This window comes from Talaromyces proteolyticus, assembly GCF_021365285.1.
Source record: "Talaromyces proteolyticus strain PMI_201 chromosome Unknown BGW36scaffold_4, whole genome shotgun sequence".
In the NCBI taxonomy this organism is placed as follows: domain Eukaryota; kingdom Fungi; phylum Ascomycota; class Eurotiomycetes; order Eurotiales; family Trichocomaceae; genus Talaromyces; species Talaromyces proteolyticus.
The window spans coordinates 532,558-556,744 of NW_025764280.1; the positions used below are offsets into that span (position 1 = coordinate 532,558).

At 48.2% G+C, this 24,187-nt stretch overlaps 6 protein-coding genes across 6 annotated transcripts; 4 read left to right on the top strand and 2 right to left on the bottom strand.

The window, feature by feature from the left end:
* Positions 1–3,034, bottom strand: BGW36DRAFT_316042 (putative mannosyltransferase). The gene is made up of 4 exons (XM_046212554.1): positions 2,614–3,034; positions 2,328–2,558; positions 1,859–2,274; positions 1–1,811 (listed from the first exon to the last, which is right to left on the bottom strand). Exons 1-4 carry the CDS (start codon positions 2,866–2,868, stop codon positions 251–253), a joined length of 2,463 nt encoding a protein of 820 aa, XP_046073982.1. The 5' UTR covers positions 2,869–3,034; the 3' UTR covers positions 1–250.
* A 223-nt stretch (positions 3,035–3,257) lies between these two features.
* BGW36DRAFT_373782 (putative L-ornithine aminotransferase Car2) lies at positions 3,258–5,722 on the top strand. The gene is made up of 3 exons (XM_046215619.1): positions 3,258–4,258; positions 4,316–5,017; positions 5,110–5,722. The coding sequence occupies exons 1-3, from the start codon at positions 3,755–3,757 to the stop codon at positions 5,293–5,295; spliced, it is 1,392 nt and encodes a 463-aa protein (XP_046073983.1). The 5' UTR covers positions 3,258–3,754; the 3' UTR covers positions 5,296–5,722.
* Positions 5,723–6,640: 918 nt separating this feature from the next.
* On the top strand, positions 6,641–11,449 carry BGW36DRAFT_373785 (putative ABC multidrug transporter). The gene is made up of 3 exons (XM_046215620.1): positions 6,641–7,096; positions 7,174–9,741; positions 9,791–11,449. Exons 1-3 carry the CDS (start codon positions 6,794–6,796, stop codon positions 11,126–11,128), a joined length of 4,209 nt encoding a protein of 1,402 aa, XP_046073984.1. The 5' UTR covers positions 6,641–6,793; the 3' UTR covers positions 11,129–11,449.
* A 2,210-nt stretch (positions 11,450–13,659) lies between these two features.
* On the top strand, positions 13,660–14,758 carry BGW36DRAFT_373787 (uncharacterized protein). The gene has a single exon (XM_046215621.1). It carries the CDS (start codon positions 13,865–13,867, stop codon positions 14,399–14,401), a length of 537 nt encoding a protein of 178 aa, XP_046073985.1. The 5' UTR covers positions 13,660–13,864; the 3' UTR covers positions 14,402–14,758.
* A 1,082-nt stretch (positions 14,759–15,840) lies between these two features.
* Positions 15,841–17,616, top strand: BGW36DRAFT_425110 (uncharacterized protein; the record flags this gene model as incomplete). Its single annotated transcript, XM_046220069.1, has 1 exon — positions 15,841–17,616. One exon carries the CDS (start codon positions 15,841–15,843, stop codon positions 17,614–17,616), a length of 1,776 nt encoding a protein of 591 aa, XP_046073986.1.
* Positions 17,617–22,140: 4,524 nt separating this feature from the next.
* BGW36DRAFT_126130 (uncharacterized protein) lies at positions 22,141–23,414 on the bottom strand. Its single transcript, XM_046209321.1, has 2 exons — positions 22,389–23,414; positions 22,141–22,170 (listed from the first exon to the last, which is right to left on the bottom strand). The coding sequence occupies exon 1, from the start codon at positions 23,259–23,261 to the stop codon at positions 22,620–22,622; it is 642 nt and encodes a 213-aa protein (XP_046073987.1). The 5' UTR covers positions 23,262–23,414; the 3' UTR covers positions 22,141–22,170; positions 22,389–22,619.
* Positions 23,415–24,187: the final 773 nt, after the last annotated feature.

Here is a 24,187-nt window from a genome sequence, read left to right on the forward strand (position 1 = left end):
CCGAATCGACAAGCCTACATTGAGACAACCCCAGCAGCAGTCGCTACTATCGAGTGATCCATTGATATTTTTGTAAAACTGCAGCCTCTAAACAATTGCTCAGCAATTATTGATTAATGTTGATATAACCGTTGGCTTCTCAAAACTAAGAATTAAGATCTCAAAGCCATCTATATACAATCACCAAGTCCAGACTCTTTTCAAAGAACCTCACATAAGCAATGCGGAGTAGAAAGAAAATTTCAAGATATTAATTCCATAAATCTCGCTCAAACTCGGGTATCCTGGGGTATCCAGCGTTTCTCTTTGCTCTTTGTCTTGTATTCCAGGGCCAAAACGATGACGATGGCCATGAGAATTGGAACCATGGAAAATTACTATTATTAATGTTAAAAAAGCTCTGTAGAAATTTCGGCAGATAAGATGCCAAGTTTTTCTTCTTAGAAGAGGTCGGCCATGAATTTCTTAGCCATGACGGAAGGTATGATGTCGATGACCTTTTTGGTGTAAACGGCCATCGATTGAATAGCGAACTGTACCACGACGTCGTGGTGCTGGTCGTGTGAAACATTCTATTCTTGTCCCAGAAACTCGAGATATCCCACGGACTTGCTCGCGTAGAACTGATTTTGGCTTCCTTTTTGAATCCCGAGATGATGCGCTCGAACTGCTGGTCACGGCGTTCGACGTGCTTTTCTTGCTGGGATTTTCGCCATTCTCCCTGCGCATTCGGATCGAGACACCAGACAACAACATCACCTTTCCGTCGCCAGTCGTCATGCCACGCAGTGCTCCATGTTCGCCAACATTCTGCATACGAGGTACTGCGAAGAGCGGTACGGATTGTTGGTTCTAGTTGTGCGAAGAAAACCAGGTAATCGGGCCATTCGTGGGTGTATTCTTTGCGGGGTAGAGTTTGACTATAGGATGTTGGCTGAGGAGGTCCGAGCGATAGGTATGATGGACGTCGAGGAACATGCCATAATCCGCCGACCATATGTTGTTGTAGAAAGTTTGTCGGGTTTTCATAGAATTGGTCTGCTTCGTCCAAGTATACTTTCTTTTGAGTCTCGTTCAATCCGACCGGGGGTTCACAGGACAAAGCCCAGGACTCTATTGAAGAGAAAACAAGGTGAGATCTCCACGGTGTGCTGTGGCAGGGCATGAGGAAGCCAACGGACATATTATGTACCGCATCGTGCGCAGGCCGAGTAAATCCATACGAGGGATAAGGAGCATTCGGGGTACCAATAGTTTTCTGGTGCGCTACATGTTGCTCCCGCAAGTAAGAAAGGACAGTCACAGGCCCTGAAGCATGGACCAGTGTAGTATAAAACGCAATGAAAAGATTCACGAGGACAAGAAAAACTAGCGTGAGTCTGCGCGGAAGATAAAAGCTCGACGATGATGAAACAGCCGGGAGGTAACAGGACACAAGAGGTTCCGCGGCCAAGACATGTAGAGCAGGTAGCAAAGGATATATAAATCTCACTTCCTTATGGGCTATCAAAGAAAGCACGGCTGGCATAAAAAGACATACCGAAGCCAGCTGGAACTTGATCAAGGAGCCACGATTAGGTGTTGCTGAACCAGCCGATCGGAGAGACTGATATAGACCAAGTAAGCCGAAAGGAAGGGCAGTTGTCAACAGCAAGGGAAACCCTTGTGAAAGATAGTAGTGCCAGTCGTTGTGGCCGTAGAAGATTGCAATTGACTGAGCGACGTTGATATAAAGAAACTTGAAGAAAGGAAATGCCCAAATCCCATAATAAAAGCGGTCAATGAGAATCGAAAGACCAAGAACTGTTGATCTGCAAACTATGAGTATCCAAGTCATTACAATTTGCACCAAACTTACCCGCAAAGAACGGTCTCTCTAATAAGGATCGGAGTTATCGACTTGGGGCCGTAGTACATGGCAAAACCAGCCAGGCATGCCCATACTAGGACATTTGTAGGTCGCAGCACGCATGCAAATGCTGCAAGCAGAAGGCTCTTTCGAAGACTGGGCAGTGCGACTGTTAGAAACATGATGGTGAAAATGTCGCCGTTCAGTCCAGGCCATCTGTACCTTGAAAGTCTACTCGCACTCTCAATGCTATTATCTAGGCCTTGTGTCTCGCCTTCTTCCTCTTTCTCCTCGTCTCGGATGTCGAGAAACCAATCCCATGGCCAGAAATATAGCGCAATTACTGTCAAGGTAGTTTCGGCGCAATTGGAGAATGTCCTCGTTGAACAGAACCATTGCCATGGGCTCAACACAGTCAACGCCAGCTAATTGTATGTCATTAGTAGAGGTTTAAAGAAGTCGTATAGGCGCAAAATACCGTAGCCCAAGCACCGTAGCTATCATACCCATACACCTTATCAGCTATTTTCCATGTGTAATAGTCACCTGCGGCGGCAATGATAGCTTGCGCGATTTTCGGAGTAGCGATGAGGAGATCTGCCGCCGTCAAAGGCGATAGACGCGTAGCCCAAGCGACTAGTCCGGTGACATAATATACTGCTGTGAAAAATAGAGGGTGGATAGAAGATCGTAGCTCGTGTTTCCATTCCTGTCGCATTCGATGTCAGCCTAGAATCAGTACCGACACGGACAAAAACACTCACCCAAGTAATCCAAGCACCGCTATCCTGTCCAAATGCAGCTTGCCAGGCAGGTTCCAGCGACTGGAAGAATTCGTCGGGTTGAAAGAAGGTGCGGACACTGAGCGCGTTGAGGATGCGGAATGCGACAAGAAACAGTAGAATGTTACGCGGCGTTGCTTGAGCGGCAGTGCTGCGCCTAAGCTGGTGGACAGACCTGGTTAAAGAACTGCTCATGTCACTTGATACGAGCGACAGCTCTGACGATGCCAACGACATGGTGTGCGTGCAGCAGCATGCCGGGGTCAATGCGGATCTCTCTTCTGCGATGATGAAATGCAATTGTGGAGGAGTTGAGTTGAGCGGTGGAAGGTTGGTGGCGGCAATCGGCGGGCCAGAGCTACCACAACAGCCACGCCGTAGTTACTCAACTTATTTATTGCCTTTCTTACGACTACGAACCATAATCGTGATTACTGTTGGTGTTTCCGATCCAAGACTAATATATAACGTATGACAATGCTGGTATTGCACTACCTTATGCTGTGCTCGACAGCCAGTATTCAGCGATTTAAAAAATGTAGCCAATTAGCGGCCGAGGTCTATACAGTAGCGCATCTCCTGTGCCCCTTCTCAGCAGACGAGAATATTACGTAAACACGAATGGGTTTCAGTTCTTAATAGTATTAATAAGTCATAATAATAATATTTAACAATGTCAAATGTTCTCTGTCACACGGAATGCTAACACGGAATCCAGCCAATCAAGTGGGCGCCTACACCGGGATCTTGGTGGAAGTCACATGACGCAGCGGGACTCCACACAGGCCAATGAACATGCGCGGAAAGTGGGCTCAAGGAAATGCGCGGCGTGTGAGTGGACGGCTAGCACCGGGCCGGCCGCCGGGCTCGCTGGTTACGTCGAGAACGCATACACCTGCACTTAGAGGTCTAGTTCCAGCGTCATACTTTCCCTCGTCGTTTCTGTCATATGGATGCGCTTTCCTTTCTTACTCCCGCATTTTCGCTTCAATTCTTCTCCTCCAAGAAACCACCCACGTCGCTCTGAAGACTGACCGTGAATGCCACTCGAAAAGAATAAAACCACCCCCCACCACCTCAACACCAAAGAATCAATCTCAGTGAGGTAATCACTCTTGCAAACATGGCCCCCAGCGCAATCGCGGCTCAAAATGCCACCCCCTCCTCAAAGGCCAGCCAGTCCACCTTCCATGCCGCTTCCAGCGACGCCGCTATTGCAACCGAGCATGACTATGCCGCCCACAACTACCATCCTTTGCCGGTAGTCTTCGCCCGCGCTTCAGGAACGTCCGTGTGGGATCCTGAGGGTCGCCACTACCTGGACTTTCTGTCTGCCTATTCCGCTGTCAATCAGGGACACTGCCATCCTGAGCTTGTCAAAGTCCTGGTCGAGCAAGCATCGCGATTGACTCTGAGCTCGCGCGCCTTTTACAATGACGTATTCCCCAAGTTTGCCGAGTTTGTTACCAAGTTTTTCGGCTTCGACATGGTCCTACCCATGAACACTGGTGCAGAAGCGGTGGAAACTGGTATCAAGATTGCCAGAAAATGGGGCTACAAGGTCAAGGGCATTCCTGAGAACGAGGCTCTCGTGCTCAGTGTTGAGAACAACTTCCATGGTCGCACGGTAAGCTACCAGGGAATTCATGCCAATTGAGAGCAACGCTGACTGAAGCCGTTCTAGTTTGCCGCGATTTCGCTTTCATCGGATCCCGAGTCACGAGAAAACTATGGCCCGTACTTGCCAAACATCGGTCACTCTATCCCTGGGACTGACAAGCCAATTGTCTACAACGACAAGGCTTCTCTCCGCGAAGCCTTCGAGAAGGCTGGCTCCAACCTAGCAGCGTTCTTGGTGGAGCCTATTCAGGGTGAAGCTGGGATTGTCGTGCCAGATGATGATTATCTTCAAGAGGCCCGAGCTTTGTGCGACAAGCACAACGTCCTCCTTATTTGCGACGAGATTCAAACAGGCATTGCCCGTACTGGCAAACTTCTTTGCCACGAATGGAGCGGCATTAAGCCTGATTTGGTTCTGCTTGGAAAAGCGATTTCTGGAGGAATGTATCCTGTTTCTTGTGTGCTCGGTCGCAAGGACGTCATGCTTACCGTAGAACCTGGTACTCATGGATCGACGTATGGAGGTAACCCTCTCGGTTCTGCCATTGCGATTCGAGCTCTCGAGATCATCCGCGAGGAAAACATGGTAGAACGTGCTGAACAGCTGGGTCAGACCTTCCGCAAGGGACTCGAAGCGATTCAAAGCCCTGTGATCCAGACCATCCGTGGCAAGGGATTGCTCAATGCCATTGTTATTGATGAAAGCAAGACCAACGGACATTCCGCTTGGGATCTCTGCATGTTGATGAAGAGCAAGGGCTTGCTTGTGAGTGTCCCATTTTTATTTCTGTGTATCTAAATCAGCAACTTCGCCATGCTTGACAATGATAGTATTATGCTGACTTGGATTGTTTTTAGGCCAAACCGACTCACCAGAATATCATACGTCTCGCCCCGCCTCTGGTGATCACCGAGGAGGAGATACAGTCAGCCTTGAACATTATCGAACAGGCTGTGAAAGAACTTCCAACACTTTCAGGCAAGGGAGAAGACGAAGTCGTTCCTCCGCCTGAGAAAAAGGTGAAGATTGGAGTAGACAACTAAGTCCCATCCAGGACTTGGTGGATCGACATAGCATGGTTTGTAGCTCCAGTCCAAGCCAGCGTATGCGAGTCTTGGCTTCTCTGTACTGGTGGTTGCAAACCCACGGTCGCGGAAGTGCAGACAGGAGCAAATTCAACCCGCCGATATGGCCAGGGAAAAGGGATTAAATAGGGGGCTTCCTGGGCATATGCCAGCCTGAGCGCCCACTGCAAATTTCCCTCATAGGAGTAAGCTGTGCGCAGCCACATTGGCGACCCGGTTGATGATATGTAGGTGGGGGAAGCACAACCGTAGGCTGACGATAATGCCTCATAAGCGTTGAGGAGGCAGGGTTAGCCTCATGATTAATGATTATTGCAAAAGTCACGTGGTATAGTACGCAGCAGAATGAATAGTCCAATCATAGTATGTTTTTCTTAGTACGAGGGATTAAATCATTAAAATAATTAATAAACTGGACACCCATAATGATAAAAGCAGTAAGGCTGGAGTCCAATTTTACCGAGGCTCTGATCAAAGTGTTCTTCAAGATTGGTTAGTGATCGCAGCACCAAAAAGTCGGAATTCGGAGTGCTTCTAACTCAGATCAAGCTCCGTTAAGATTTGTACCCCGCATTCCCAAAGTGTGTAGAAAAGTCAAGATGCTGGTGAGAACTTGGCTTGGTTGTTCCGGCTAACCGGCACCAAAGCTTATCTGCGAGCTTCCGGTTGGCCAAGACGAGTTTTACTGCAGAGAGAATTCTGTGAGTCCTGAGTTGAGGACGTGGCGGTATATGGCCAGACCATGGGTTAGCGAATATTCAAGCACGGCAGAATGATCTCATTGAGCAATGGGCATGCTCAGCACTGTGGGGATTGTTTATCTCGTATGCGATTCCACATCCGTATACTCCGTATAGCCCCTAAGCCGACAAGCGAAGGATGGCCTGTTGGTCTGACCAACAAACTCCCCGACGCAAGCAGATCCAGAACTGGCCATGCCTTGATCGGAATGGTGGGGGTCGGAAGTAGAATCGTCCGTGGCGCATCATACAGCCCAGTGTTATTTGTTATTTATAATTTAACAGTACTTGCACAAGATAATGAAGGATAGAACGGCACAATGTACAGCTGTTGTTCAGGACAAAGATGTGTATGTTAACAACAGGAAATGGCTGTTTGTCCTCGCAAGTCCAACAAGCGACGACAATAATAATGCATTATTCAGCAATCTATGAGTATCGGACACGGAATAATCTTGCCTAAATGAGGAGCGGTGGAGCCCGCCCCGCCCAATCGCCGCTGGCATTGCTCTTAACTCCGTCATGGCGATGGCATGGAGGGAAAAATTGAGTAGCAATTGCCCTTTGCTCACGACAAGAAAATTATTCATTCTTCCGACCCTCTCGTGGCTCGGTATGCATCTCGTCCGCAGAACTTCGTCGTCGCTGTCATCGTCCTTCCGTAGTTCTTCCCTCTTGACGTGAGCTCGGCACTGCCTGCTACTTTGGGTGTGGAGATGGCCGCTCTGCCTCAGGCCGCCGCAACGGAATTACACCGCGAGGAGGGAGCTGCTGCTGTTGTTCTCGATGAGAAGCTAGCAGTCCAGTCGAGTCACTCACCGAGCTCAGCTTCGGCAGAAACTGAACAAGAGGCGGCTCCAGCAAAGGGAAATTCTCCGCCACGCAAATGGCATTCGAGATTCAACCCTCTCCGCCTGCAGAAGATCCCCCCGGTCCCAGAGGAGCGAGTGGTGTCTCGCGAGCATGGCGCCAACTTCTTCAGTCTCATTTCCTTCCAGTGGATGGCCCCGTTGATGCATGTGAGTGGCCGATTTCATTGGTTCAATAATACATGCGTTAAACGATATTTATTATCCCTTGCTGACATTCACGCCAGACCGGTTATCTGCGACCACTGCAACATCAAGATATCTGGAAAGTCAACCCTGATCGATCGGTCTATGTTCTCAAAGCAAAACTCAACGAATCCTTTGACCGGCGTCTAGAGCGAGGCGGCAAGTACCCGCTTCTATTTGCCCTCTATGACACCTTCAAAGTTGAATTCTGGATCGGCGGCATTTGCCAGCTCTTTAGCTCTCTGTTTATGGTCTTTTCGCCATACATGACCCGATATCTTATTGCTTATGCTACTGAAGCATACACAGCCAAAGAAAAACACCAGCCAGGTCCGAATATCGGCGATGGAGTCGGCTACGCGGTTGGAATTACCTGTATGCAAATATTGCAAAGCTTGGGTACGAATCAATTCATCTACCGTGGGTTCATGGTGGGTGGCCAAGCGAGAGCGGTGTTGGTCAACATCCTCTTTGACAAGACGATGAAGATATCGGGCCGTGCAAGAGCTGGTGGTACAGTATTGGAAAACTCCCAAGTCGAGCAAGAGGTAAAAGGCCCTGGAAAAGCTGTCAACGCGGGAGACGGTCGAGGCTGGAGTAACGGACGCATCATTACCCTGATGAGCGTTGATGCCGATCGAATCAACACTGCCATGGGCATGTTCCATTTATTGTGGACTGCACCCATTGCAATTATTGTCACCCTCATCTTGCTACTAGTCAACATTGGCTACAGTGCTTTGTCTGGGTTTGCGCTCTTGGTTCTTGGCATGCCGGCAGTCACTGTTGCAGTCAGGGCCCTCTTTAAGAGGAGAAAGGCGATTAATAAATTCACCGATCAGCGAGTATCGTTAACGCAGGAAATCCTACAATCTGTTCGCTTTGTCAAATTTTTCGGTTGGGAAAGCAGCTTCTTGGAAAGGCTGAAAGAAATCCGCAAACGTGAAATCCTCGCTATTCAGATCCTTTTGGCAATTCGAAATGCGGTCTTGTGTATATCCATGTCCTTGCCGACATTTGCATCTATGCTTTCTTTCATCACATACTCGCTTTCCCAACATATACTCACCCCGGCGCCCATCTTCTCGTCCTTGGCACTTTTCAACTCCCTCCGCATGCCGCTGAACTTACTCCCGCAGGTTCTCGGGCAAGTTACCGATGCATGGACTGGTCTGATGCGAATTCAGGAGTTCCTTCTTGCAGAAGAAATCAAGGATGATATTGAATGGGATGATAGCATGACTGACGCCATCAGCTTGGAAAAGGCCTCTTTCACCTGGGAACGCACGCCAAATAACGATAAGGGAAAGGATTCAAAAACAAAAGGAATAGAGCGGAAGCGAGAATCCCCAGTCATAAGCGAGAAGTCAGATACCGAGGCCGAGCCTTTCAAAATCAAAGACTTGAACTTTTCTGTTAAGCGAAACGAATTACTTGCTGTGATTGGGACAGTTGGGTCGGGGAAAACATCCCTACTTGCTGCTTTGGCAGGAGATATGCGGTTAACAGATGGCTCTATTCGTCTTGGTGCTTCAAGAGCCTACTGTCCTCAGTATGCCTGGATCCAAAATGCCACTGTCAAAAATAATATACTATTTGGGAAAGATTATGACGAGAGGTGGTATAATACAGTTGTTGATGCTTGCGCCCTACGACCCGATTTCGATGTCTTTCCATCTGGCGATAGCACGGAGATTGGTGAACGTGGAATCACAGTTTCTGGTGGACAAAAGCAACGTTTGAATATTGCACGGGCTATCTACTTTAATGCTGATATCGTTCTGATGGACGACCCCTTGTCGGCCGTAGATGCACACGTTGGTCGCCATATTATGGAGCACGCTATCTGCGGCTTGCTTAAGGACAAATGCCGAATCCTTGCCACTCACCAACTCCACGTATTGAACCGCTGTGACCGTATCATTCTTATGGATAATGGTAGAGTTGCTGCTGTAGATACATTTGACAACTTAATGCGTGATAGTCAACTTTTCCAGAGATTGATGTCCACCACTGCTCAAGATCGACAGCATGAAGAAAAAGATGAAGACGACAAAATAGAGGCTGAAAGAGACACCCCAGCGAAGAAGGCTAAACCCGGCAAACAGGTGGCATTGATGCAACAAGAGGAGCGAGCCACAGATTCAGTGGGCTGGGGTGTATGGAAAGCTTACATCCTATCAACCGGAAGCATTTTAAATGTCATCATTGTGCTCGTCACTATTTTGCTTACAAACGGTGCCAACATTATGACAAGTTTGTGGCTGACATACTGGACATCGGACAAGTATCCCTTTTCAACGGGAGAATATATTGCCGGATATGCTGCTCTCGCCGCATCTCAGACAATCTTTGTTTTCATATACTCCACTGTTCTGACGAACGCAGGGACGAACGCCAGCAGGACTATGCTACACCGCGCGATGAACCGTGTACTGCGTGCGCCCATGTCTTTCTTCGACACTACGCCTCTTGGGCGGGTCACAAATCGGTTTTCGAAGGATATCCACGTCATGGATAACGAGTTGTGTGATGCAATGCGTATCTACGCCCTAACCATAACGATGATCATATCAGTAATTGTTTTGATCATTGTGTACTTCCACTACGTAAGTTCTAGACTTCTCTTTCACAGCAATTAACTAATACAGTATCCAGTTCGCAATTGCATTCGGACCTCTTTTGATTTTATTCCTCATTGCTGCAAATTACTACCGAGCATCAGCTCGAGATATGAAGCGATTCGAAGCTGTGTTAAGGTCGCACGTTTTCTCTCGCTTTAGCGAGGCAATCTCCGGCGTCGCAAGCATTCGAGCCTATGGCTTGCAAGAACATTTCGGTCGTAGCATCAGCGACGCAATCGATGAAATGGACAGCGCTTTCTTTCTTACCTATTCTAACCAACGCTGGCTCAGTGTCCGCCTTGATGCTGTTGGATACGTTATGGTTCTGGTAACTGGTATCCTGGTCGTGACGTCTAGATTCGACGTCTCTCCTAGTATTTCCGGTCTCGTCTTATCTTATATTCTTGCCATCGTTCAGATGTTACAGTTCACAATCCGCCAACTCGCTGAAGTTGAAAACGACATGAACGCTACCGAACGTGTGCATTATTATGGAACTCAACTAGAAGAAGAAGCGCCTCTACATTTGGGTCAGGTTGAACCCAGCTGGCCCGAGCAGGGAAGGGTTACCTTTTCAAATGTGCACATGCGCTATCGAGCCGGGCTCCCACTGGTACTCAGGGGTCTCGACATGGATATCAGCGGCGGAGAGCGCATTGGTATTGTTGGGCGCACTGGGGCTGGAAAATCCAGCATAATGTCAGCATTATTCCGCATCACCGAGCTATCTGAGGGTAGCATCACGATCGACGGCCTCGATATCTCGAAAATCGGCCTGCATGATCTTCGATCGCGTTTGGCGATTATCCCGCAAGATCCCACGCTATTCCGTGGAACTGTTCGGTCGAATTTAGATCCATTCAACGAGCACAGCGATCTGAAACTATGGGACGCTTTAAGGAAGTCCCATCTAATTGGTGAGGAGCCCGCGGGTGAGAAAGAATTGGAAGCCGCAGGTGGTGATACAACAGAAAATTCGGGGCAGAGCGGCAGTCGGATCCAGCTCGACAGCGTGGTGGATGAGGAAGGGCTTAATTTCTCACTTGGCCAGCGGCAGCTCATGGCACTTGCGCGCGCATTGGTTCGCGACTCTCGTATTATTGTCTGCGATGAGGCAACTTCGTCGGTTGACTTTGAGACCGACCGCAAGATTCAACGCACCATGGCCACGGGGTTCAAGGGAAAGACGCTACTTTGCATTGCACACCGCTTGCGCACTATCATTACGTACGACCGTATTTGTGTAATGGACCAGGGCCAGATCGCGGAAATGGACACACCATTGAATTTATGGGAGAAAAACGGTATTTTCCGAAGCATGTGCGACCGCAGTGGCATTGAGCGGGAAGATTTTTTCCAGACTGAGGCTTGACGATGATTAATATGAGTAGATACACGACGCTATTTTTGTTAATATTGTGTCGCTGACATGCCACTTTGAACGATAGATACCCGTTTAGATGAATAATGAATCAAAAAGTTTGCATGTTTTGGATAGATTATTGGGTGAATATTGTGCGATTAGTATATTCTAGAAGTACGTACGCGGTGATAGTAACTTCAACATTGAATTGTCCAGTTATCGGATATATATATATCACTTGTTAAATTCGTCTCGAGCAATTGTCACTGGCGACATTTGCAAGGTACATCCATTGATCTGTTGATAGATAGCTCTTGAGTATATATGTACCTCAATCAAATTAAAATTGAGCTGCATGTGGTTACATGAAATATTATATATATGAAACCAATAGATGCATACTCGAAGCAGGTGGTAAATTAAATCTAACTGATAGATCAATTACATGTAACATATGCACGACATTACATACGTACAACAGCCTGCAGATGTATTGTATAATAATTAAAGATAAACTCTAGTCTACGTATGTTGAGTACTTCTTCTCCACGTAGGTATACTCGACGAGTTTTATCTGGTCATTCCACATGTGCAGCCGAGCCGCAGAGGTCTAATCTATGATTGCTACACACGCCGGCCAACTAACCTATTGCATTACCTGCTAAACGAATAAACCACTAATTGTTATCAAGTAACCAGCATCGGACTGTCCACCGTAGAGCAGTACTCCACAGAGACTCAATGACACCGAAGCTTTAACTACGCGATAGTCACAACTCTATCCCAGGACCAACCACGGAACAGTCTCAAAAGCGGCCAATCAGCGTGGTCTGGAGATTAGGGTCAAGCCACGCATTTCAAGAATCAAAACGGAGGTCGCCTGTTCTTGTCGTTGAGGATATTGCGACATAATCCAATAATTTTTTACAGGGTAGGGTGACAAGGAATTAGAGCGTGTTCTTTTCGACTGGTTGTTTACTCTCGAATAATAACAACAATAATAGTCTACGATGTGTGGAGTCTATCCCTGCGAAGCCCCTTGCGTGGGCATGCAGACAGTACCTCCTGTTCCTGCTGTTCCTGGATTAATGTCACTCGTCGGCGTATCAGCATCAGCCTCAGTCCTACCGTCTACGACGGACCATAACTTTGGCTAATAACAGACTATTAACAGCAGGTATTATTAATATTAATACCATTAAATTATGATCGAACCTTTGTGTGTTGTAGCTGTGTGATGAGTTGTAAACGGTCGATCCTATGTCGTGCTGCCAATCGAACTGACTACGGATATTCACCGAGAAGCAAGAATCTCCCATCAGAACTTAATTGACTTCAAAGACGCCACCCCGTGCTACATAGTGCGTAGTACTCCGTACTACTATTGAGTAATTAAAGCGAAACCGAAACTTGTCAAAGGCCCAAAGCGGAGGCTAGTGGAGACAAGAGCGCAAAAGCTAGAGTTTCTCCATACCAAGTCTAGCTAATCAGTCCGTTCCTTGTTTAGGCGCTGTCCCTAGATTAATCGACGCCGTTTGAAGGCCGCAGGGAAGAGAAGATTCAGGAGAACATCTGCGTCTGGGATTGATAGATGCTGTGTAGTACATATAGCGATACGTCTGACCAGAGTATATGCAGCGATGTAGATCAAAAGACCTGTGTCCGATGGGTTTGTGATAGGAGTCGGTGACTGGTAGCAAGTTCGGGAGCCAGACGTGGCTGGCCGATGACTGGCGTCTGTTGAACCCAGAATGTTATTCTGCAACAGTATTTTTGCACGCTGGACCAAATAATAATTGAAAGAATCCCGGGCTACACAATAAAGTCTCAAAGGTAGGTCAAAAACTCAATCCTTACGGTAAGAGTAATAATAATTGCGGGCACGTGCCTCGCCCAAACGAAACTTTGCGGAAAAAAGGGGATCGTGCCCTCCCCTCGCCACTCGTAGGAGTAATTGATTAGTGTCGCATATCTGTCCACCGTCACAGTGACAAGAGGACAGACCAGTCTGCCAAAGTGGATACTGCTGTGACGGGCCTGCTCATGATAACAATCGTGTGCTCCGTACTACCTGGTAGTCTACGTACCCCCAAGCCGTTAGTAGTGAACTTAATATTGAAATTCGGACGTGACTTGTATGACCCCGTGCAGACCAATGTCTTAATCTTAAAGGGTTGACTCGCTCTTTTTGGCAATGAGTAAACTTTGAACCAGTTATAACTTATATGACTTCGCTGCCTTCCAAATTTAGCCACGCGCTCCCGTCACATTGACAAATTCTGCCTGTTTTCGTTCCGACTTACAACTCTTCAGTATACATATAAGCAGTCGCAGGACGGCTTCTCTTCTATTTGTGGCAGGCTCGAATATTTCCGCTCACATCCATCCCTTTTGAGAAAACTGTTGCTATTCTTTGTCGAAAAGAGGAATGCAAACGGGTTGCTAGGCACAAAAAGGGTCGATCACTGGCAAAGGAATGCTGACGGACGCAAATATCTCGACAACCCCTTCTTTGAACTGCTGAAATAGGATCCCAGTGTTGTGTTTATTTCTGCCGTCATTGGGGATATTAAAGTCCGCAAGGGATCGGTTTTTTTGCAGATCTTTCGATAACAAGTCGAGCTTACCATTTTGTCTTGAAGTGACCTTGGAAAGCTTTTTAGAAACCAATCCGAACTATACAGCGACTGACTCGTCGCATACACTACCGCATTAACTGCATCACAACGCGATATACTTGGTATAATGAAGCACCCATCGGAATTGCCGACAGAACCTATCGTGGGCGCTACGATAAACAACACCGCGGACTCCCACGTATCAAAGCAAAGTCTCGCTCATACAGCTTCGAGCAGTCTAGTTCCATCACCTACCATCGAGTCCCTTCCAAAACCGACTTTTGATTTTGACCCTCATGTTGGAGCGAAGCCATGCTCGCCATTCTATCGTCACAATAACAATGATTCACTCGAGCACCTCAAGAACGAAGCCACAATTTCAGCAGAACGATACGGATCCAATGACTTGGAAAACGGTCTATCAAACACTTCACACAAACGATCGGTAGAAATTCACGGTGTTTGCCGGTCAAAATTGTGGGCCGAGAAGAAGAGGCGGTTTGACTGTCTGTCATCATTGACCAAGAAACAACGACTCGCGGTCAAGCTCCTGATTGCGTTTATCATCGTAGGAGCGATGGTGGGCATCGCACTCGGTATCACTGCTGCAGTCGGGGGAGGTGTCTGGAAATCCAAGAACCAGCAAGGCGCCATTGGCAGTTGAGGTCTTTCGAACGGAAAGATTAGGACGTTCGATTTATTTGCACATATGACAATTGTAATAATGCTCTGGGCTTGACTTTGCCTCGACCATCCGATATGCTTCTAAAAGCCGGTACCTGCCCGACTACATCCCCGCAACAACACTCCGCTGGGATGCCGTCGATCACCAATATTGCACATGCCTAAGCAAGTGATGGTTTATCTCCGAGTTGTCAGGAGTGGGTTATTTCGCTGGAGCAACGAATGGGTCTGGTCAAAATGGTTTATCTTTTCCATACAGTACATTTCGTGAGCCGGACTCACCGCAGGATTAAATATGACGATAATATAGACAGTTTCTGGATGATGTTCTCTGCGTTGTCTGTCGTAGTGGCCGTCGTAGACACCGGCCGCATTATCGTAAATCCGAGCACGGTCACGTGCTGCCCGACCCGCACGGCTATTTCTGCGCGCACACGCCATCTTCGTTTTCCTCTTCTTTTTCTCTTCTCTCTTCCATATCAAAAAGTTAACAGAGTCAGCCACGACCGTCGTCTAACCTTCTCCACGACGATGTGTTGCCATGACCTTCAAGGTCAATTGACTCTGGAGACCGACATTCCTCGATAGGAAGTTTCCCTTCCGTTGAGTCTTCTTTAGTGAGGGCGATGGATGGGGGATGCTGATGACGGGATACATCTAAGCCACAAATTCAGTTGCTCATGTCGCATAGGTTAGGAATAGGGCCTGGCCATGGACTTGAATTCCGAGTAAGCTGGCGTTTGCTAAATAATGGGGATTAAGGCTCATTGTCGTGCTAGTAGTTAGAGTGGCGTTTGGCCAGGCGCATTGTTCAGTTGTCCAAATACCAAAGAATTTTTCAAGACTTGCGCCTCCAGTTCAATTTAATATTCTTTCGCAGGCCAAGCTACCTTCTTATTTTGTTCAAAGCCGTAATGTGATTCTAGTCTACGACAGACCGCGAGATTGCAGAGCGAAAATTGTACATGTTTTCCATACCGTCTTGTTCTAACGCGTCCAGACTGACCCTGTGGAATGTTACGACATTACCACATTGACATGCAAAAATCAAGTTTTGCATGAACTTGGCCTTGAAAGTTCGGTGCCGGTGTAATCCCATTCTTCGTGGCATTCTCGCCATTGAGTCCCCATTCTGAGGGCACATTTTTGTTATGCTACCCTTCCTCCACGGACATTCCACGCGTCACAATAATCGCTTCGCGATGCTTTTCGTGGCAATAAAGCAGCCAGGATGCGCTCGAAACTTTGCTACTCTTTTCTCTTCCTCTTGATCAGCGAAAGCGTTGACGACAAACCTGGTCAGAGGTCGTCCTTCGTAGATATTTCTTTTCTTGTCCTTCATTTTGCTCTATCAGTCACTCATTTATATCTTATTCTTCTGCCCGTGCTTGGCAATTGATACTGACTCTAATCAAAAAGATGAAGACCATCTATACAGCTATCCCGTTAGCCCTCGTGGCCGCAGTTGCTCAAGCGGATCTTCAGGGGGTGTCCGGCATTAACGGAGGAGAAATTGGACATGGTCCTGGCATCCATGACTTCATGGGCGATAACAGCAAGAAAGGCGACTTTCTGGGAGATACTCATGATCATGATTTCTTTGGTGATGGATTCAACGCTCATGAGCAGGAACCTGATACACGAGCAACACCGGACTATTTTACTCCTGCAGCTCCCGACACTGGCAGTGACGATGGACCAAACAACATCTACCATCAGAAAGGCCCTGAAATTGAAACCGGGGACAACGAGATTGACGGTGGGGTCAACAACGACAACATCGTGATCGCCCCAGTCAACAGCATCCAGTACCCTTCTGAGGAGGATGACCTCAATTCCCCTCCAGGACCCGCTTACGAAAGACCACCGCCTCAACAGCATGAACCCGAGCAACTCCCTCCGGGACAACACTCTGAGCCCCAGCACGAGGCTCCTCCACCAGGTGCGGAACCGTCAGCAGAAGCACCGGCGCCTGCCCCCGAGTATCATGCACCTCCTGCTCCCCAGCCTGCCACCCCGCCTGCTGCACCTCCTGCACCAGCCCGGCCACAGCCAGAGTATACGCCAGAGCCTGCTCCCCAGCCTGAAACTTATGCCGCTTCACCACCACCGCCTGCCGCCCTGCCTGTTGAACCTCCTGCACCAGCCCGGCCACAGCCGGAGTATACGCCAGAGCCTGCTCCCCAGCCTGAAACTTATGCCGCTTCACCACCACCACCTGCTGCCCCGCCTGCTGGACCTCCCGCACCAGCCCGGCCACAGCCGGAGTATGCCCCCGTGCCTGCTCCCCAGCATGTCACCCCGCCTGCTGGACCTCCCGCACCAGCCCGGCCACAGCCGGAGTATGCCCCCGTGCCTGCTCCCCAACCTGCCACCCCGCCTGCTGCACCCCCTGCACCAGCCCGGCCACAGCCGGAGTATGCCCCCGTGCCTGCTCCCCAGCATGTCACCCCGCCTGCTGCACCTCCCGCACCAGCTCGGCCACAGCCGGAGTATTCCCCGGAGCCTGCTCCCCAGTCTGAAACTTATGCCGCTCCACCACCACCGCCTGCCACGCCTTCTCATACGAGCCCCGAATACCAACCAGCACAGGAGAAGCCCCAGCCAGTCCAAGAACCAGCTCACGAAACATCTTATGGCAAAGAACCCCACCAGCCAGCAGGCCAAGGCGAGAAGGAGCCTCCATGCCCCGAGCACTCTGAGCATTCCGCCCCCCCCAGTGAGAAGCCAGGGGATGCCAACGTTTATCAGCCAGCACCAGCCGAAGAACACAAGACCCAGCCCGAGCCTGCCGTCTACCATCCAGCCTCCCACGCTCCCACACCTACACCTTCACAACAGCAGGATGCTCATCAATCCTATCAATACGGTGGAAGCGCTCCTGCTGCCACACCCGCTCCGACTCAAGAGTACGGAGTTCACAAAGCCCATTCTAGTTCATCTGCCAAGCTCTACCAGTCATCCACCTTCCCTCATATTTCCTACCGAATTCAACAGCACTCCTCCATAGTTGCGAAGCCTTCTCATGCGGAGAGCAGTATGAAGACCGTTACTCATGCTACTCCTGCCCCTCCAACTTCGGCCTCTCATCCTAGCGAGACTGGTGCTCCTCCCTTCACAGGCGGCACGGGGCGTTCTGCTGTACCCCAAGGCTTTGTGATGGCAGTCGTCGGTGCACTCGGCTTCATTCTGTGAAAATAGACAATTTCAATCACAAACGACAGACTCAATGGCTCCGACAAGCAATATGGATCTTCATCCCCCAGATTAGTTAATTGGTTTCCTTCCGGCCCTGATCGGGCGTTCATGACTATGTCATCAATCCACTCCTTCGTTCACTTAGCCTACACCAATTTAATCCCGCTTTAGTCCTTCGCTTATTCATGGAGGCATAGTGTAAGTCGAGTACCATGTCCCGGACTATGACGCAAACATTCCAGAACAATACAAGACGATATAACGGTCCAAAATTCCTTTACAAAAATGTACACGCAGCAACAATACTGCCTTAACTAATTCTGTTATTGCACATTTTTGCTACTTTGCTTTTGAATTGTCTTATAATCATTTAATATATTCATTCCTTCATGCTTCAAGCGTCTAGTATCACTGTATTATTTACCATATAAGAACTAACACTTTACATGCTATAACTATTCGTGGAATTACATGCCCGTCCTCTGCCTTTGCTGCTGTTTAATCTTCTTTTGTCTTGGCATTTATTGCTACCATCATCGAATTTTACTGAGGTAGACCTTGTTTCGCTTCGGCTTTTCCTCCATTCTATCTCCACATTGATTCTTTAGGCAGACTTCTACACTTCACCCCTGGCCTGTCAATAATTGGCCTGGCATGCGTCTCGTCTCTCCAGGGAGGTCACCGAGCCACTCTACATCACATTTGTTCACATTCGTTTCTCCTGCAACGGACACTTTTGGGTTGGGCTGGTGAGTCACGCTACCACCAGGAATATCCTCCCGCCTGCCGTGTCATTATGGCCTGGTGTTATTCTATAAGCGGAATCATGGCGTCAAGTGAATCAAAGTCATGATGTACGCGCTGCCTATGTTCTAATATAGTATCAGAATCAATGAATCAACGAAGTATGAATAAAATACCCATACCGTCAGAGACAGTACCATGGAAACAAGTCTGTTACGTATATACAGGTACTTACACGACATGGGGAAGGGAAAGGATTGGATACAAGAGGGATTGGTGGCGGAACGGCCCACAGATGTTTCTGAAAATAGTATATGAAAGTAGAGAAAATAGAAGGAAACAGCGGTATCCAGTAACTAAGTTACTTTGCAGTATGATGGGTATGTTGTAAGCGCGGATGTTTAGAAGTATGTGGTGGTGGTAGCTTGAGATAGCGCAAGGAAGCAAACCCGGCCACGATCAAGAACTGTACGAACCAGTAAGATGTGTTGTTCAAGGGTATTGATGAGGTAGTGTGTTGTAGCATCTTCTAATAATAAACCTGAACGAAGTAACAGACGAATAGAAAGGAAGAGAAAGAAAGAAAGTGGACAGATGGTGTTGATAACATGCTCGAAGTTCTCATCTGTGGAGATTCTTAAGCCAGATAAGTGTGTATATGTGCATGCAGGTACAAAGTGCAAGATCGAATGGTAGGATGTAGGTAAAAATAGAATAAAGAAGGCTTCTTATCATCACTAGTGCATAGGGATTAGATGAAAGAAAAGTGAATTGGCATTGATGATTGGACGATGCGGGAGGAAACAATGACTTTTGATGAGGGTTGTTCGATCATCCCGCGACAAGCCCATGGTGTAGCCGCTTGCTTCGTTCTAGGTAGTGGGTCAAGGCCAGTACGAGCACGTATCAGGCTTTGAGAAGAGGTTGGCTTGAAGGAGGGGAAAGGGAGCAACAATAATTTTAGAAAAAGCGAGCGATTAGACCATTGCATGGAGCAACAATAACATGGAGGGAATCGTTATTATTGAACTTGCAGGAGCTAACAATAGCATGATGGTATTGTCGAGCTATTCTTAGAATTATGCGTGGGCCTACCAGGGTCCGGCCACTTGCACACGCTAATCCATAATGCGTTGTAGTCGGCACCACAGACCAATAGGATTGCGTAATGCCACTTGCGAGCCAGTGCAGGCCTGGCTCCGGGTCGAAATTATGAATCAACAGCCTTCTTAAGTAATATGTCCTAAGCTTCACCTGCAGTAACCCTATACTAATTTTGAAGGTATGCTGTGCGGGGCGAAGGAGGCATTTCTGATGGCCGTGCACTTGAGAAATATCACATGTACAAATTACTGTGAATCACATTATTATATTCCCCTAAAAGCTATTTCCTCAAAGTAAATCGAGAGGGGAAAGTAGGAGCTTAGGCAAGGACTGGTCAATATCACCGACTTTTCGCAAGCCCCGCACCTGGCAGTTTCTTCCGAGGAGGGCTAGCAGCCTGACTGTTTCCAAAAATGGCATCTTCAGGACAACCCGGCATAATTAGTGGGGCATGCAAGGTGATGGCCAGGATCTGATAGACGTATCACAGCGAGTATCACTGAACCACGTCATGAGGAGCTTCCGTGCTCAGGACATCGCCGTCAACATCACCACCACTAGTAATGCCGTTGCCTGCTAGTTTCAAAATCGACAATGTAAGTATCAACTAGTTTAGGATGGCAAGGGAAAGTTTTACATTCGATGTAGCTATTCTGCACCCCGATGCAGGGAAGAGCTATTGAAATGATACTCTATTCGGCTTCTGCCCGCAGATCATGAGGATCATTTCTGGTCACTGTGCATAATGCATCAATACACTATATCCCGTCCTTCAACGACCTTGGTCACTTTAGTAGAATAGCAATCAAAATTCCATAATAAGACGATAGGCTGGTGTCGCCCCATCATTTGCACAGTACAGTTATTCTGCTCGAGAATGACCGAGACGATTGAACACGGTCCCGTTCCTCGAAGCAAATGATTCCGGCCCTTCATCTCAATGGTGCAACCGGCTTGCGCTAATCACAACCGGTGCCATTCCCAGCGCTTGCATCATGCTTCGTGTGGTTATTAAGGTCACACCCACGCCTTCCTCCATGGATGTCATTGGCCGTGTTAAAAATAGGCCGTCTGATGCCGGGCATCGCTTCCCTACTTTGGTTAGACTGGAACTGCCCTCCCGCATAAGGTTATCAGTAGCTGGCCAATAGTATCGCACATATGGCACCCTTCTTCTAAAGGATGTATACAAGCCGGTGAGCTATTCCTGATATAGTAAAGCGCCGGCGCTTAACCAGTGATGAGAACTGGATTGTTGCCGGATGTGGGTCGTAGACCGTAGGGCCCACCCCTCTCTTCCCCACCAGGAAATATTAGTGTATAAAGTTGTAAAGCGTATTATATCGGGAAGCTTTTGTTGTATGGGAGCCTTCAAAAAGATTCTCGCGGATTATTGTTATTCATGACTGAAGTACATAGTATTAAGGAGTGAAAATAGAATGTTCGTATGTATGTATGTATGTATGTATCTAGAGGATGGCGAATGCCTATGAAACCCCCCAAGTTACTAGCCAATCCTACTATCGGACTGGAGCGACCAGTATCTCCCAAAATCCTGCACTCGCATATGCAAGTTGTGACTTGTGACCTGATGCCTCCACACGGCCGCATACCCTTGATGATCCTGCCACGACTTGACAAGGATGTTAAAATTCTGCAGAAAAGTGTTGGAAGATACCATTGGCCGAATTTGTGAGGAATCTGTCACCCTGGACAATTTGAAGTCATTGGCTACTGTGCAAAACAGTCCATTTTTTGATTGAGAATCGATGATCTTTTTTTATGAGAGCATGTGTTGTTCATGAGGGGGTTTCCCTACCTTTACACAGGCTGTACAGTAAATACGGTATTATTGTAAATTACCCGATGGATACAAGTCGACCGAGTCATGATCATGGTACTAGGCCAACTCTAACACGATATGGTAGATATTTGAATTCTTCCTTATCCAAGCCAAACACAAAGAGATTTTGCCTTTTCTCAGCTGTCGTTGCGCCTGGGAGACTCAACAAGCTAGCGAAGGAAAATCCTGTCTGCTCGACATGTGGCTTTAGCGCGGCTAGACCAAGAGACTAGGAGGTCTGATCCCACGAAACCGTCGAGTGGTAGCTACTAGCAATTGCAATTCAAATGTTGGATTCTGACTCGCGAGTCATGTCCCATCTACCAGCATTGAAATCCTTCCGATACTTGGATCATGATAATAAATACAATCAATTTGAGAGGGAAAATAACCCATTACGGACCTCGCTTGGGGCCAGTCATGGTTGGCGACGCGTATGGCGTTTATTTGGCGGGGTGTTGACGCCCGTCAGCCTAGAGTATTCCATGACCTTGCCCAATCTGGCTACATTCTCCCGTTTTACTGTTGGACCAAGCCAGTCAAGCCCTGTCTCTACACGTGTTGGACCCGGCGGTAGTGGTTTCCAACAAGAAGTTTCAGACTCAAATATTCCGACTGGACGTAGTCAAAAGGCTGAGACTGCTCAGGCTGCGCCCTCGGCTTACTTAAGTATCACGTTAATTGTGTGCTTTAGACGTAGTAAACCCTTCTGTTCTGGAGGAGGGCACTTGGCTATCTGATAAATTGCTACAGTTAAGCCTTTCAAAGACAAGACTACCAACGTAATCAGCAAACTGCGTGTATATGTATAGATCAAATTCAATGATAAACTACTATTGACATGTCAAGCCTAATTGCGCCTCTTCCCTCGCGCCTGTCCTCACCCAACAATAACAAAGGAGAAGCAACCAAGTAATCAAAATCGCGTGTTGCTGCCCATTCATGCAAGAAATCAAACCAGCCCCAATTTTAGCTCCAACATAAAGTGCTTCAACAAAATAGCTCATTGTGTAAACTCCACATACATCCAAGGGACACAAAACCTCGTCGTGAACTCATGAGGCGCAAAGCACTGCGCATTGTAAAACCCAATTTTAATCCCACATGGGACACCAGGGCATCGATGCGAATAAGTCTAGGATATATGAAAAGCGGCATTCGAGGCATCGGGAAAGAAAGTAGTAGAAACATATGAGTCCATCGAGCTTGTAAATTATAAAATCCCCAAAGCATAGTTCAAAAATATTAAACGAAAGATTGTTCCCGCCGCTCAATCGAGATAAATTCATGAGAAGAGTGGCGTAGACGCCTATTTCGATTCACCGGTCTTCCTTCGCTTTCCTCTCGGTGGCGGATCCAACGGCGTCCGTTTGTAGGTCACTGTGCGAGTAACCACCTGTCGAACACTGACGGGCTTACCAGTAGAGTTTCGAGACACATCAGAGTAGTGAAGTTTCCAATCGGACGGCGAAAATGGGGAGCACATAGATGTAGCACTCAGTGCACTCAATGCACTCAATGGAGAATCTGTGGCTGGTGTGGTTGGTGAGAAGGTCTTGCCACACACCTTGGCAGTCGAGATTCTCAACCGTCTTCGTCCACTAAATGACTTAGCAGACATAGGTGATTGAGGCGAAATTGTCGCAGACTTGATGAAATCCGAACTTGGAAATGAAGCGCTTGAGGCCGTGGAAGGTTGTGAAGTTGGCGTACGTGACTTTTCGATGGGAAACTTCGGAAAGCTCATTGCAGGACTCATGGGACTGTTGAACACTGGCGTCAAGGCTTTGAGAAACTCAGTGTAGGCGAGAGGCGGTGAAATAGGCGTGGCTGACGAGTCCTCGTGTTTGATATCCGGTCGCGCTGATGCCGGACCATCATGGATCTCGGAAGGGAACGTGGTACTCTTGGGGGTCTTGAGAGGATGTAAGATGGGTTTTGTGGGAGCCATCTCTGTTGGCGGTCAGGCAGTGTGAGGATCTGATAAGAGAAGCGATAGACAAATAGGCGATGTGGGACGAAGTAAAGTAAGAGAAGCCCGGTCCCGAAGCTGCGAGGAATGTCGGGGAGGGGGAGAAGGTAAGGAGTCTCTTGTACAGAATAATGCTCAAGGGGAGGACGAAGGAAGGATAATAAGAGACACGACAAGGCGATGACGAGAAATAATAAGAGCGTCAGAGGCGGAGGCGTATTCCAGTAGTCGCAAGGGGGTCGTCCAACCACGAAAGGGAAAAGGAGGCTAAGCTGGGGTGGATGATCACTTCGCCCGAAGGTCTGGGAGATCTATGTATTGGCGTATTGAAAAAATGGTAATACGCCCGTTACTATACAGGTCGGTAATAATACAGGACTGTATTGATACGCTAAGTCAGCCGTGGCCAAAACAGGACTAGCGCTCCAAGGCGAGGCCGAGCGAGGATGCTGGGGCTTTTTTGGTCAACTCACTGCTACCAGAGCGAATAAACGAATGACCAACACTGGTCTGACAGGCAGCTTCCAAAAAAAGGTCCTGGTGTTCTCGCAAGTGTCGTGCTGAACAACTCGTGGCTCCGAACCAGCGGAAGCAGCAACGAGCCCAGAGGAATGAACGAATAGCGAAGACGTGGTTGCACTGTGCACACCGTGGGATGGCAGAGATCCTAAGGTCAAGCTGGGAATGCAGGTCTCAATATATAAACACCGCTGTCCCCCCATAACCGCCCACAGGTTCATCCATCCTCTGCTCTCGCGCGCGTTCTGAAACAAGCCTCCTGAAACTCCTGCGCTGTGAATCGCTCGTTCTTGCAGACGCTCTTCTCCTGCTGTTTCATGTTGGTGGGGTACCGGGGGAGAGCGGTGTCTCTGGCGATGCTGTGGTTGGCCCGCGCGGCTCTACTT